Source organism: Grammomys surdaster, unplaced genomic scaffold, assembly GCF_004785775.1.
Source record: "Grammomys surdaster isolate TR1022 unplaced genomic scaffold, NIH_TR_1.0 126086, whole genome shotgun sequence".
In the NCBI taxonomy this organism is placed as follows: Eukaryota; Metazoa; Chordata; class Mammalia; order Rodentia; family Muridae; genus Grammomys; species Grammomys surdaster.
The window spans coordinates 1,786,922-1,802,480 of NW_021620894.1; the positions used below are offsets into that span (position 1 = coordinate 1,786,922).

Below are 15,559 nucleotides of genomic sequence, written 5' to 3' on the forward strand. Positions count from 1 at the left end.
TTTTCCTCCAGAGTGGAAAAATTAAAGACATGGGGCACACTGCCCAGCAGAATATTTGAACTGAACAACATAGTATATGAATCAACTCTCACATACTAAGTCAATTGATTTCAAAAGTTATGTATAAATAACAAGATTTTCAAAGGAAAATTGAATAAATATAATTTCTTATAAAAACCAGAAAGAGTACCAATATAAATACCTGATTCACATATTAAAAAAAATTTCACACAGTGAGTTTCTATGTAACTGCAACACTAAAATTTAAGGCTTATTGAAGATAATAATAGAGAAAAATTTGTGATTTAGGGTTAGGCAAAAATTAGGAAAGAATTAAAAGACAGATTTATAAGAGGAAATTACTTAAATTGGACGTTATAAGATAAAAATATTTTCTTCTAAAGGATAGTGTTAAAAGCATGAAATTTAAACCACAATTACTGACTGAAGTTCTCAGAAGTATCCAGTGGGTGTTTAGAATAACAACTATACAAAAAATTTTGATCCTTTAAAATTGTTCAAATAATATCTCTATCATCACTACCTCTACCTCTACCTCTATCTATCTATCTATCATCTATCTATCATCTATCTATCTATCTATCTCCTATCTATCTGTCTATCTCCTATCTATCTATCTTCATCATCATCATCATCTATCATCTATCTATAGATAGGTCGATCAATCAATCAATCTACCGACCTATCTTTATCTATACCTGGTATTCTATGGTCTGCAGAACTTGAAGTCATTTATCAAATCATTAAAAATTTTTTAGAAAAATTAATTAGGAAGCTCAGAGTACATTCAGATGGAAATTCTTAATTACGATAAAAAAAAGAAACAGCAAAACAAACAGGAGATCCGTCTATAGAAATCAAGATAATTGGAGACGTTGGGAGTTTACATTTCCATATTCACAAGAAGGTATATTTTCCCTAAAGAGAAACTTGCAAAAAATTTTAAGTCCCAAGGGAACTAAAGGCATATCATTATCCAAGTTGTAAATACAATCACCTCAGTTCCTTCTTATATTTACATGCCATCCTCTTGAGAATGGAGTAAGTCTACTTCTACTCCATTTATAAGCAAGTAGGTTGAGCCATTTAAGTCACAATAAAAACTTTGCCTTCTCTAGTGGCAGTGTGAGGATCATAATAGTTAGTTTCCTCTGCTGTTGGAGAACACTCCAAATTCTAATAGCAAAATATTACCTGTAGTTCAGAAGTATTTTTAAAGTATATCAGGAATTAAGTCTTTACTCTTTCTTAATATAATAAAAGCAACAAAAGCTTTGGAATCCAAATTTTCTCTTCTACATATACTGAAGAGCAAAGGTAAGAAATCTCTGCATTTTTGCTGATATGTTTATTTTCTGAATCCCACATGTATGAACATTCTTCTTAATATGAAACAGACTTCAACATGACATTTGATCTTATGCCAAAATCCCTAGCCTTATTCATAGCTATACCAGAAATAAATTGATATATATGGCCACCAATGAGTGGCCAAGGCCTCAACCTCCAGTTTTATATGTGTGGAGAGGACTCTATTGAAAGAATAAATAAATGCAAGGAAAATATTTCTGTCCTCATCTATTTTCACTTAACTTCCTTTCTAGAAATTATATTTACATTTTTATCACTGTCCTCTGTATATGATAATTTGATGATGCACTGTACACTTTGATTTATATGCTCAGGTGGGGCTAGTCTCACGCATATTCAACACAAACTTCACTGGTGGGGAAAGAACCCTGACAGGAAGAGAACATTTTCTAATGAGAACATTTTCCTGTGTCTGCAGATTCTCTTAGAGAAACATGGCCTCTGCAAATGTCTCTTCGGTGACTCAATTCATTCTGGTAGGTTTAACAAACCAGCGTGATCTCCAAATACCCCTGTTCTTTGTGTTTCTAATAATGTATATTGTGACTGCAATGGGAAATTTGTGTTTGATAATTCTTATTGTGTTAAATTCACATCTTCACACTCCTATGTACTTTTTCCTCTTCAACTTGTCCTTCATAGACCTCTGCTACTCTACTGTGTTCACTCCCAAAATGCTGATGAACTTTATGTTGAGCAGAAATGCAATTTCTTATATGGGATGCATGACCCAGCTCTATTTCTTTTGCTTTTTTGTCATTTCTGAGTGTTATGTGTTGACTTCAATGGCTTATGATCGATATGTGGCCATCTGTAATCCACTCTTGTACACTGTTGCCATGTCCCCTAAATTGTGTTTGAACCTTATGCTTGGTACATATGCAATGGCATTTTCTGGTGCCATGGCTCACACAGGATGTATGCTAAGACTGACCTTCTGTGATGCTAACACCATCAACCACTACTTCTGTGACATTCTCCCTGTGATGCAGCTCTCCTGCACCAGCACCTATTTCAATGAGCTCGTAGTTTTCATTGTTGTGGGTATCAACATCATTGTACCCAGCATCACTATCTTCATCTCTTATGGTTTCATCCTCTCCAGCATCTTCCACATCAAGTCCAATGAAGGCAGGTCCAAGGCCTTCAGCACCTGCAGTTCCCATATAATTGCAGTTTGTCTGTTCTTTGGATCAGGTGCATTTATGTATCTCAAACCATCTTCTTCTTCATCTATGGATCAAGGAAAAACCTCTTCTGTATTTTATACGAATGTTGTTCCCATGATTAATCCCTTAATCTACAGTTTAAGGAACAAAAATGTAAAAATGGCTCTGAGAAAAACTCTAAGCAGATGGAAATTTTGAAAGGAGACAACATGTATCTGCCTGTGGCTAGGAGGCATGCTGATATTTTGTATTTGCTTAAAATGCTTTTCAGCATTTTATTCTATTTTTTTCTAGTGATATTTTATTCTATTTTTCCTTCTTAGGCATTATTCTGTTTTTAAATTTAGTATTTACAATTTACCACAGGATACCTTGGAATATAGATGCATTGTATCTTGGTTAATGCCACCCTTATTTTATACATGTTCAAAAAATAAAATATTTAATATTTTAAAATTCATTTCCCATAGTTTTAAAGTATCTTTCTTTTGTTTACCATTTTCAAGATTATTAATGATTTTTGTCAGTTGTTGAATTATGCCTAATATATAAAAAAAGATATTTGGATTTTTATTGTCATTTTGAAGTTCTATTTTTTTTCTGAAAATTAGAATGGTTCTGTAATTGATTAAGGAGACTAGTACAAGTCTGATCATTTATCATTGATTGTAGGGTTTTTTACATTTTCACTCATAATGTGTCTTTGGGGATGTAAGTCAGAACAGTGCCTTTTCTCCTTTCTATGTGTCCTCCACTTTACTGAAAATAAATTCTTTTTTTAAAAATTGTTTTCTTTTATTATTATTAATCATACTCCCCATTTACATCTCAAATGATATCCTATTACCCAGTTACACCCTCTACCCACTCCCCATCCCATGATATCCCACTTACCGGTTACCTACTACCCCAACACCATCAGACATCTGCTCTCCCCTGTCTTTTGTCGGTCTGAGAGCTCCCCCCATCCACATACTCTTGGTCCACCGCTCCAGCATCCCCCTACTCTGGGGCATCAACTCTCCCTAGGACCAAGGACCTCCCTTCCTGTTGCTGTGGAGCAAGGCTCTGCTACACATGTATCAGGAGACAAAGATCCCTTTTGGTACACTCCTTAGTTGGTGGTCTAGTCTCTGGGAGAACCGGGTTGTCAGGCCAGCCTATATTGTTCTTTCAATGGGGTTACAATCCCCCTCTGCTCCTCCAGTCCTTCTGCCCACTTCCTCACCAGGTTCCATGAGTTCAGCCTGATTGCTGGCTCTGAAAATCAGTCTCCCGGTTCCTCAGAAAATTGGACATAGTATTAACTGAGGATCCAGCCATACCATTCCTGGGCATATACCCAAAAGATGTTTCAACATATGGGACACATGTTCCACTATTTTCATAGCACCTTTATTTATAATAGCCAGAAGCTGGAAACAATTCAGATGTCCCTCAACAGAAAAATGGATGCAGAAAATGTTGTACATATAGACAGTGGATTGCTACACAGCAAGTAAATAAATTATTAAACTACTCATAAAAACTGTCAGAAACATCACAGTTTGCAGCTGCACTCTGTGCTTTCTGCTTCTATTGGGAAACAAATCTATCAATCTATCTTATTAGAGTGCTTAAATTCACTTACTGTGTGAACTAAAAATTGATGTCGAGAAAGGACAGTGATGTATTGACAATCAAATAGGCTGAAGGTTCCTAATTTTTCCTGATTTCAAGTCAACTGCTTCTAGATATATGTATTCTTAATTCATGTTATTGTTTTTTATTTGAGGAATTACAACTTCACAGCAATAGTTCCATTAAAAAAAAAAGATTGTTTCTTTTCTCTGTGGTACGTGTGTGTGTGTGTGTGTGTGTGTGTATGTGTGTGTATTATTCTCAGTTAATTACAGTTTTCAGTTTGTTGGTGATTGTTGTTTTTTGTAGGAACAGATAAAACTTTTCAGAATAGGAAGTTGACTTTATCCATAATATTATAAATAAAAGTATCTGAGTATAACTCTGTATTACAATATAAGGTAAAAGGTAGAAAAAGAACAAAATAGTAGGCATTAGACCAGGAATGAAAGAAGCTAGGCATTCAAAGCCACTCATTGCAGAGAATTTTAAAGAAAGATTTGGAAATCACTTTCTCTCTTAGTTTATAAATGTTATATGACAATAACAATTCTTACTGACTGCACATCAGCAGAGCTTCAGGTAATGGAGATGCTTACACTGGAAGATGGATATAAATCAAGAATTGTGAAGACAGCCATGGTAAGAGAGCTGCAAGTGGTCATGGAGACTCTAGGTGGGAAGATCAAATTTACTCTATAAATGTTTGAAAAATAGCTCTCCCTTTAGCTCTAATGTTTTTTTTTTTAAAATTCCTAGAAATATCATAAGGATTATTTCTCTTGAAAGAGTGAATGCTCAGGTTATTGGATAGTAAATTTAAACTCAAAGAGGTCCTGAAGACAAATCATTCCTATATTAGTTGGCTTTTATGAAGACAAATGGTTCCCATGTTGGCTGGATTTTATATTCTATTCTTATATGAAATTTAAGTTGCAGAATGTATAAGGTACAGGTAGCAAATAAGATTTTGTTTGTTTGTTTGTTTGCTGGTTTCTTTGTTTTTTTGGATTAAACTGTTGGTGAGAATTTTAAGAGACTCATTTTATTTTACTTTGTTTTATTTTACTTTATATTTTATTTTATTTTATATTTTATTTTATTTTATTTTATTTTAATTTTATGGTTTTCAAGACAGGGTTTCTCTGTGTATCTCTGTAGCCCTGGCTATACTGGAACTCCATCTGTAGACCAGGCTGGTCTCAAACTCACAGAAATCCACCTACTTTTGCCTCCTGAGTGCTAGGATTAAAGGTATGTGCCATTATCCCTGGCTAAGACAATGTCTTTTTAAGATACAATAGAATTGGATATTTTTTCTTTTTTCTTTTTCTTTTTTTTCCTCTTTGGTTTTTCAAGGCAGGGTTTCTCTGTGTAGTCCTGGCTTTCCTGGAACTCACTCTGCAGACCAGGCTGGCCTTGAACATAGAAATCTGCCTGCTTCTGCCTCCCAAGTGCTGGGATTAAATGCATGCACCACCACTGCCTGGCTGGATATTTTTTTAAAGAGCAAGATAATGTCCATTTTTGCAGTCCTTAGTTTGAAGCACTAAATGTCCATAGTAGCTTCCAAAAATAACTTGAGGTACAACATTTGTCACTTTCAGAGGATGGATGTGTCTGGCCTTCCTCAGGTCAAGCTGGTTATTTATTCAAAGAATAATGAACTATTCTGGTTAATTCAGCTATCAGCTATTATGGTGGACCAATATGATGTGGGTAGCGTGGGTTGTCTTCAGAGGATTTCTGATATTTTTCCCAAAATCCAATTTAAAAGGCTATAAATGGGTGGACTCTTACTGGCAGTAAGACCTACCTTTTGAGGTCATGAAAACCATCTACATTCTTTTCTGTTAGCCACTGTTTCTATGGAAACCTTTTCTAACTCCCAGTTACAAGTAAAGTGCTCCCAGTCCCCTATCTGTACCCACCTTTCTGTAGGAGACATTAACTGCAATGTAGCTCTTACACCTTTTTCTAATAACTGGGCTATATGAACAAGGGCTAATATTTAACAAACAAAGGGTTGCTTGATCACTATGCCTGTTACAAAATATAATTACAGAATTATCATGAAGTGTTTCAGTTCTCATTAAAGTTCATACAACACGCTCTGTGTTTTCTTGAGCCATATAATATTGGGTTATAGCATTTTGTAACTAATTACCTAGAGACACAGATACATATACAGCTTCCACATACATTGACATATATTTCAATGTGTACCTGCATGCACATGTGTATACACATGTATAAACACACACACACATATACATACATACATACACACACACACACACACACATATATATATATATATATATATATATATATACATATATATATATATATCCCACAAGCACACAAAAAGCAAGTACATATACAACAATTACATGCAGGCATACACATACACAAAAAATGGAAAAAGAATAAATAGTTGGTCCTTAGCCTTTTCTGTGTAGATTCAGGGTGGGATATTCATATCCTTGGCTGCTTACAGCCTGAAATGTGATATGATTTAACAATAAATGATTGATTGATAATAATTGTCTTTAAATGTGCTGAAGAAAGTGTGCTGCAAATAAAAAAGAATGGTAATTCTGAAAACACCATTATAAATGGGATGCAAAATCATAAGACAGAATGAGGATAATATGTAACATAAGGACCAAGGAAAAGATTTCATCCAACACTAACTCTAGGATAAAGATTACAGTGATAAATCTTTTGAAATTTCTACTCAATGTGGTACCAAAATTTCTAGACTGAGTCATTTGGGGAAAAAAAAGAACAAGAAATCATGAAGTGTAGAATTAATACCTATAAATAAATCCCAGGAGGGGTTGCTAACCCTTAATGGTTTATGTTCCAGAATAAAAATCACATACAGAATTTTGACATTTTAATATGTTCTAAGCAGCACAATAGCTGGGCAACTTACTAACCTGCATGCTTCTAGAATCTACTTCCCACCGATAATTCTGAGTTACTATTTACTAATTTCTATGTTCCATCTTGACTGCTCTTAACTTAAATTAGTCAGAGATCTGGGCCACACTTTCTTGGTCCAGAGCCCAAGGTACTCTGCTTGGTTTTTCTACCTCATGTCTCCCCTCTTTCAACAGAATCCTGGAATGGCAGATCTCTTTTGTCCTCCTGCTCATGGTCCCAAGTCTAGGAATCCTTAAATCCAGACTCTGTCTTTTCTCCCCAGCTAATAGATCCTGGCATCTTTATTTACAAATCAGAATCAAGGTGGGACTGTTTTCCAAAAGTTATTTGCAGGCGCTCCCATGCAAACTGCTTTGAAGGACCACATCAGCATTAAAATGCAAGCAGCTACAGTGAAGAATAAGGAATCTTCTTCAGAAAGGATGTGGCCTTCTATGTCAAAAGTTCTAAAGATTCAAACAAACATCTTATAATGAACACAAACATTCAACAATCTTTAAGTGTCAACACACATACATCATTTCCATTTTGATATACTAAAAATGAATAATATGAGAAGATAATTAAGAAATTAAGCATATATGCAAATGAATCCCAACAAAGAGTAAAAAAAAATACAACAAAATGTACCCAACTTTATTAGAAAATTAGTAAGAAATAAATATAAGGAAACAGTTGGAATACAATCTTGATAAGACAACTAAGTTCAAACTAACCATGCATACTTAGCTGGATTAAAGAAAAACTTAAAGTATAGTCATGGGAGTGACTATATTTGTTTGACTATTTTTGTTTGACTTTTGTAATTTGTCTTATAAAATATTTTTTATATATTAATGTTCCTTCAACGTTTGGGAAGAGTTTGAAAAATATTGGTATTAATTATTTTTAAATTCTTGAATACAGCATTCACTTTTGTTTGGTTTTGTCCGGGGTAGTTCCCAGATGATCAAAATGAAAAACTCCTTTGGAGCTCTGAAAGAACAGAGACTGAAAATGACTCCAGAGCAGTATCCAGATAAGTTGCAACATGATATATTAGATATTGCTTTCCACCTTGGGGGTAATGCTAGGAGATAATGTGTCTAGGAGTTTCCATGTTTTATGCCTTTGACGCATTTCGGGGAGGAATGGTGGTGATCTCCTTCCCACATTCCATATCTATTCTTATTGTATCTGAAGATGAGTGTACTGCATCTTAACTCTTATTAAAAAGTTTAGGGCATTGGAAGTGCCACACTCACCATTTGTTTTTTAACTGGGAGAAACTACAGGTGAGATTTTTTATAACTCTTATGCCTATATTGGCTTAAAAGTATTAACTTTACAACCTCCCACTTTCACCCATGATTCCTTTCTTACTGGCCTTTGAGATCAGAGTGTGTACTGTGTTGTTCAGAAAGATCTGTGAAACAGGCTACATAGAAAATAATCTCAAAACTATCAGGTAAACACAAAGTGACACTAAATGTGTGTATGCTTGTTACATTCGCTTCCTAGGAGGGTGTTTTCATCCTTATTCTGTGCTGCTATGTCAGGAGCAGTGCATGGCTTGTTTCTTCCTGTGAATCCAGTGTGACTGGTACAATGGCAGGCAAAGATTGCAGGAACTCCACGCCTAATTTTCAGAATTTTCACAGATTGATGTGTAAGTAATTATGACTCCAATGGTGTGTTAATTAAGAAGCATTCTGCACTTCATATTCTATTACCTTACTGAATCAGAAACTATGTAGTTTTCATTCTCCTTGGAGGAGTCTTCCAGTCCCTAAAGTGAAGGAACACTTGAGTAAAGTGTCAAAGTTCCCTAAGGAAAAACTGAAGCAGACTGAAAGTCCAAGGTGTAACTGTAAACAACTTATCTCCATAATACACATAAAAACTATTCCTTTGAGAAGTCTGGGTGATCATCTGCCTTGTTTATATGGGACTGCACGATAACATTAGTAGCACATTGAAACACTTACACATAAAGGGGAAAGATGAAAATTTTATTCTGCTTCTTGAGATGGCTTTAACTTATGTTATATTAAGATATGAATTTCAGTTTGAGATACTGGCTGGACATGGTCAAAATATATCAATGACATAATTGCTCCTTCAAGACCAGTGAAGTAAGTAAAAAAAAATGAAGAAAAAGTATATTTTTTAACCTGATAAAGGAGATTCTCTGAATTCCATTCATATTATTGTCTTCCTTTAAGCTTAAAGTCCAGAGATCTAAAATATAAGTCACTGTTTTCCATATTTTGCAAATTCAAATGAAAGGTATTTAAAGTTCTGCTCAAAATGGGACTTGGAAACTGTTCAGAGATATTGGGGATGTTAGGGAAGGCAGAATTTTGAAGTTATTATTTCTTCTTGAATAGAACCTTATTGTTCTATATTGATAGATTTTTTTCCTATCATGTGAGAGTAACTCAACTATTTTCGAATTTTTTAGAACAAGGTATTGATTTCATTTTATCAAAGTTTAACCTGTCTTAGATGTCAACAAATGTTACCAAGGTATATATTGCTAATTTCATCAATGAGCGGAAGTTTCATCACAAGGAGAAATTGAATATGATTCTTCTATCTTGGTTCAGCTCTCTCCTTTATTCTTTGAATTTCAGAAGACATGTTTTCATACAGGATCGGATTGATACTGTACAAAATTATTTTTCTTGTTAATAATTAGGGACAGAAACAATATAAGAGCCTGAAGGTGAATTAATATAAGGAAAATGTGTCTTTTGGACACATAATGGAAGTTACACACACAAACTTACAATAACTGTAAAATCATGCATAAGATTGGTGCAAGCCCAATACAGACCAAATCCTTGCATAGGAAGAGAAGTGTGGTTTGAAGTCTTTGCCTTAGCAGTTATAGCCTGCTGGGAGAAGGAGAGTCAGTTTTTTCTTAGAGTGTAGTCCCTGGTGAGTTAACCATCTCTAGAGAAAGGCCACACTTCCAAAAACATATTAGCATCACAAATTAGCCTGATGAAGAATACAAATATTATAAAAATGAGCACATAGAGAAGGGAGGCTAGAATTTGGAAAGGATGAGAAACTGATGGTTAAAATTATCAAAAGGAGTATGAAATTGTGTGTGTGTGTGTGTGTGTGTGTGTGTGTGAGAGAGAGAGAGAGAGAGAGAGAGAGAGAGAGAGAGAGAGAATTTAAGCACAAAATAAATGATTATATTAAAAGAATTAGTTCTTAGAATTATACTCTATGTTATATGAAAGACTGTTGTGGGAATGGTTGTATTTTCTTCTAACATTATTTCTCTGGGATTGTGTTCACAGATTCCTTTAAAGAAGAATGGGTTTTAAAAATGACTCTTCAGTGACTGAATTCATTCTGGTGGGATTAACCAAGGAACCTGATCTCCAGTGCCCCCTCTTCATCTTGTTTCTAGTGATGTATGTGGTCACTGTGCTGGGAAATCTGGGTTTGATTAGCTTAATTGGATTGAATTCTCACCTTCATACCCCAATGTACTTTTTCCTCTTTAATTTGTCCTTTGTTGACCTCTGGTACTCTTCTGTGTTCACACCCAAAATGCTGATGAGCTTTATATCAGAGGAAAATATTATTTCCTATAGAGGATGCATGACCCAGCTTTTCTTTTTCAGTTTTTTCTCCATTTCTGAGTGTTATGTTTTGACCTCAATGGCCTATGACCGCTATGTGGCCATTTGTAATCCACTCTTGTATACTAGTGTCATGTCTCCTAAACTATGTTTGAGCCTTATGTTTAGTTCATATATGATGGCATTTTCTGGTGCCATGGCTCACACAGGATGTATGCTGAGACTGATCTTCTGTGATGCCAACACCATCAATCACTACTTCTGTGACATCCTCCCTTTGCTTCAGCTCTCCTGCACCAGCACCTATGTCAATGAGCTGGAGGTATTTGTTGTTGTGGGAATCAATATCCTTGTGCCCAGCATCACCGTCTTTATCTCTTATGGTTTCATTATCTCAAGTATCTTTCATATCAGCTCCAAGGAGGGCAGGTCCAAGGCCTTCAGCACCTGCAGTTCCCACATAATTGCAGTTTCTCTGTTCTTTGGATCAGGAGCATTTATGTACCTCAAACCATCTTCTGCTGAGTCAATGAATGAAGGCAAAATCTCCTCTCTCTTTTATACCAATACAGTTCCTCTGCTAAATCCTTTAATCTATAGTTTGAGGAACAAAGATGTTAAAGTTGCCTTGATGAAGACCCTGAGTAAGAGAAAGTGTTGATCTGAAAGTGTGTCCTTTCTCATGTAGTTACTGGACTTGGAAAATTCGTTTCATTAGTTTCATTTGTGTGGTCACTATTTTTTGCTAGTAGAGTTAAGAAAAATTGGATTTCCTTTCAAAAATTTATCTCTACTTTTTACAGATAAGACCTTTCACTTTTTACAGGAATGTTTAATTTACTTCACATGTATATTGAATAAATTTATGCATTTGAAGTGATATTTTTCACCTTTTCTTCCTGTGAAGAAAGATTAATGTCTGATATGACCATGCTGCACAATGTGTCAAGGACATGGAGGGACTCAGCTGGTACAGGCCTTCAGAAAGGTAACAGTACGCTTCTACTCTGGACATTCCTTACTTTATTGAAGGACATACCCTTTAGAAATTGGAAATGGGAGGTTTCACTGTAAAATCAAGTTTCATGTTCATATAAGCAAGCACTTGATCTATAAATTTTTAGCAAAGACATCTAGTTAGTTTATCAAGTGAAAACTTTTTTCCCCAGCAATTATAGCCATGTTTTTGGGCCAGAAACATTTGGCAATGACTCAGCTTAAAATGGAATATTTAAACTTCAAAAACTTATTTGGAGACTAACCTAAGTTATGATAATGTCTTTCATGGAACAAGATGCTTAATGATTATTCTTTAGAGAAGAGGACAAAGCCTTATTAAATTCCAATATAAATATCTTAAACATATCTTGTAAATATTTTGTTATTTTTTCTAAACTTCATTAAACATTTTGACAGTCTGAAACTTACAATAAGCAATTGTTTTTTTCTATTATGGTAGTTTTTGACAATATTAAATCTGGGACTTACATTTCAGAAATACCAACTATTTACCCATCTGAAACCAATATTAGCCACGTTGGTTTTTCTTAAGAATCCATTTATACATATATTTGTATACCCTAGATATATAGTATGTGTGTATATTTGAAATTATTATTTAATGTTTTTCTCTTTTTTATAGTTTTTAGTTAAAATGTTTGTGTGTGTGCGTGTGTGTGCTTATATGAGCTTTTTCCACCATGGGCATACAGGAGCTCACAGAGGCCAGAAGAGGGCAGTAGAAGCACAGGACTATAGTTAATGATGATTGTGAGTTTCCATGTGGATTTCCTGAAACAGACCCAGGTCTTCTGCAAGAACAATGACTATTAACAACAATGGAGCCATGTTTCTTGATCCAATAAAATGATTTTCTTTGTTGAGAGAAATGTATCTAATCAGTAATATAAATGCTCTCTTGTGGGTTTTACTTTTGGTAATATTTGATCCACATATTCCCCTCTTTCTGATTGCATTATATCATCCCTTTGTGTTCTGTTGCATTGCTGGCCACATTTTTAGATTGCCTGAGGCTTGACTAGAGTTTCTCTTATGGGTTTCCATTGCATTGATTATATTTCTCATTGTAACACATGTCCAGTTTACTATGAATTCTGTTTATGTATATTTGTCAATCTGAATAAAGTGCAGCTAAAATCTAACTCTAGCTTTTCAAGTCAATTAACTTTTGTACACTTATAGAGAGAATGCTTGAGGATATTATTAGAGAAAATCAAAGTGGCAAAAAGAATGTTGCATTGCACTCCCCCCCCCCAACATACACACATAAGAAACGGAAGAAACGGAGTAAAAATATTAAAAATCATTTTATGAGAAAAAAGACACTGATAATGAAAGGAGACATTAACTGAAACCTCTGAGGTATCATCAGACCCATATTTTCCTATGTGATCTAGTTATAATTCCACAATTATGAGGTCTACAAGGTGAAAGTATTGTCTTAGACTTCTCTAACGGGTTTCATACTTTAATAGTGTTTGGGAAAATAGATGTTGATTTTGAATATGCCTTGTTAAAGCCTACAGACATTTACAAACCAGCATATTTGTATGTAATATTATCTATCTATCTTATCTATTGACTACAATCAGTTGCAGCATCTACCAACCAAAATAAAAAAAATCAATAAAACTTTTAAAAATAAAAATCACTTTGTCATAGAAACTTTGAAATTCAAACAATTAACACACTAAAATTATCTCTACTGAAGCAGGAATATCTCAGTGAACCTCTATATCGTTAGAGTAGGCATTTTAAAGCTGTGGATATTCACATTAGATGTTACTCTTTTACTCTTGATTATTTAATATATTTTGATGTGCTTATTTATAACTAAAAATGACAGAAAACGTAACAGAACTAGAACTATAAAAAACCATTAACTTTATGTCTATCATTTTTCTATTTATCTACATTGAACTCAAAGTCTGATAACACTTTTAATTATATTCTCTAGGGCAGTTATCTATGCATGTGTTTTAAAAAAGACTATTATATTTTCTTAAGCAGATAATCCTATGAACCAAATAAAGACATTCTTAGAAAAGCAAATCTGATATCTTTTTTCTGATTTATGATTCCTAGATTACATATAGGTATCTGGACATAAGTCTGCATATGAACATAGAATTCAAACTTTTCAAGAGAGTAGAAAGGACTTGCAACCGGAGTGCTCTAATTTGCCAGTAAATACTTGAAGGAATCTTGAAGGGTTTCATCCCCACCTGTAAAACGAAAACAAGATTGGGAGAGACTGATGGATGCTGCCTAATCCTGCTAAAAATCTGAAGCCAGCATCTGGAGCGGGCTGAGGATCCTTGTCATTCATAGTGAGGCCATTCAGATTCGATCAGCTAAAGTTTCCTCAATACATTAAAATGAAGAGGAAACTTTAAGTAGCTTCCGAGAATCATAAGATTTAAAAACTGACACTCTGATGTTAAATTTGAAGAACATCTTAAGAAAGTATTGTTTTTCAAATCCTCACTATATATAATCATTGTCTGTAATATTGTGTTTCCTAAGAACATTTCCATCCAGGAACATGTCATTATGTATGCAGCTCTCTGTACTTTTGTATCTTACCCTCTCTACCACTCCTGTTGCAAATTCCTTCTACTCCCTTGAAAAGTTTCAATTCTATGTTCATATGCAGACTTATGTCTAGATACTTTTATATAATCCAGGAATCATAAATCAGAAAAATGTATCAGATTTGCTTTTCTAAGAATGTCTTAATTTGATTCGTAGGATTATTTGCTGCTATATCTCTTTTCCCACAAATTATATACATATATATATATATATATATATATATATATATATATATATATGATAATTTCATTTTTTCTTATGTTTGAAGCACTACCCTCCATATAAATATACCACCCTTTCTTTGGCTATTTTTCTGCTTTTGGACATTTAGTTTATTCTATACCATAACTATTATGACTGGACTGATGTGGAGCTATCTTTGTGATATTAACGTGAAATCCTTTATATAAATGCTTGGGAGTAGTGCTTCTTATAGTAGATCTATTTCTAGGTTTTGAGAAAATTCCATGTACATTCTATATTGGCAAGACTAGCTTACAATCACACCAGAAGCAGGATATAGGCTTCCTTTGGTCCACAATTTTACCAGTAACTAAAGCTTTTTTGTTCATATTTTTCCTTGTAAATTAAAACCATATATATTTATATATGGAAATAGAGTTTACAATGTAATAGAAAATTTGGCATAGTTTTAAACAAGAGAAAGAATTTTTTTCAAGGTACCAAACTTCTTGACACAACCAAATTATAACAAATTTAGGAGTACTATATTAACCCCATTTGTCATACATTATCAAGATATAATAAAAAAATAAATTGCTCATGAATTTCTAGTATACTAAATGTACTAGTTAGGATTTCTAGTGATCTAATGAAAAACCATGACCAAAAACCAAGTTAGGGAGTAAAGAGTTCATTTGGCTTATACTTTCATATTATTGTTCATCATCAAAGGGAATCAGGACAGGAAATTAACATGTCAGGAACCTAGGGGCAGGAGCTGATGCAGAAGCTATAAAGGAGTGTTGCTTACTGGGTTATTTCTAATGGTTTGCTTAGCCTGCTTTGTTATAGAACCCATATCCACCAGTCCAGGCATGATACCACCTACAATGAGGTGTACATTCTCCTATCAACTAAATAAGAAAATGCCCTATAAGCTTGCTTACAACGCAGTCTTATAGAGGAATTTTCTCTATTGTAGCTCCCTAGTCTGATGACTCTAGCTTGTGTCAAGTTTACCGAAAAGTAGCCAAGACACAACAT

The 15,559-nt window shown here is 34.2% G+C and overlaps 2 protein-coding genes across 2 annotated transcripts; both read left to right on the top strand.

The window, feature by feature from the left end:
• Nucleotides 1–1,784: 1,784 nt before the first annotated feature.
• On the top strand, nt 1,785–2,759 carry LOC114611098 (olfactory receptor 8B8-like). Its single transcript, XM_028755752.1, has one exon. The coding sequence runs from the start codon at nt 1,827–1,829 to the stop codon at nt 2,757–2,759; it is 933 nt and encodes a 310-aa protein (XP_028611585.1). The 5' UTR covers nt 1,785–1,826.
• A 7,686-nt stretch (nt 2,760–10,445) lies between these two features.
• On the top strand, nt 10,446–11,378 carry LOC114611118 (olfactory receptor 8B3-like). The gene has a single exon (XM_028755766.1). The coding sequence runs from the start codon at nt 10,446–10,448 to the stop codon at nt 11,376–11,378; it is 933 nt and encodes a 310-aa protein (XP_028611599.1).
• The last annotated feature ends 4,181 nt before the right edge of the window (nt 11,379–15,559 follow it).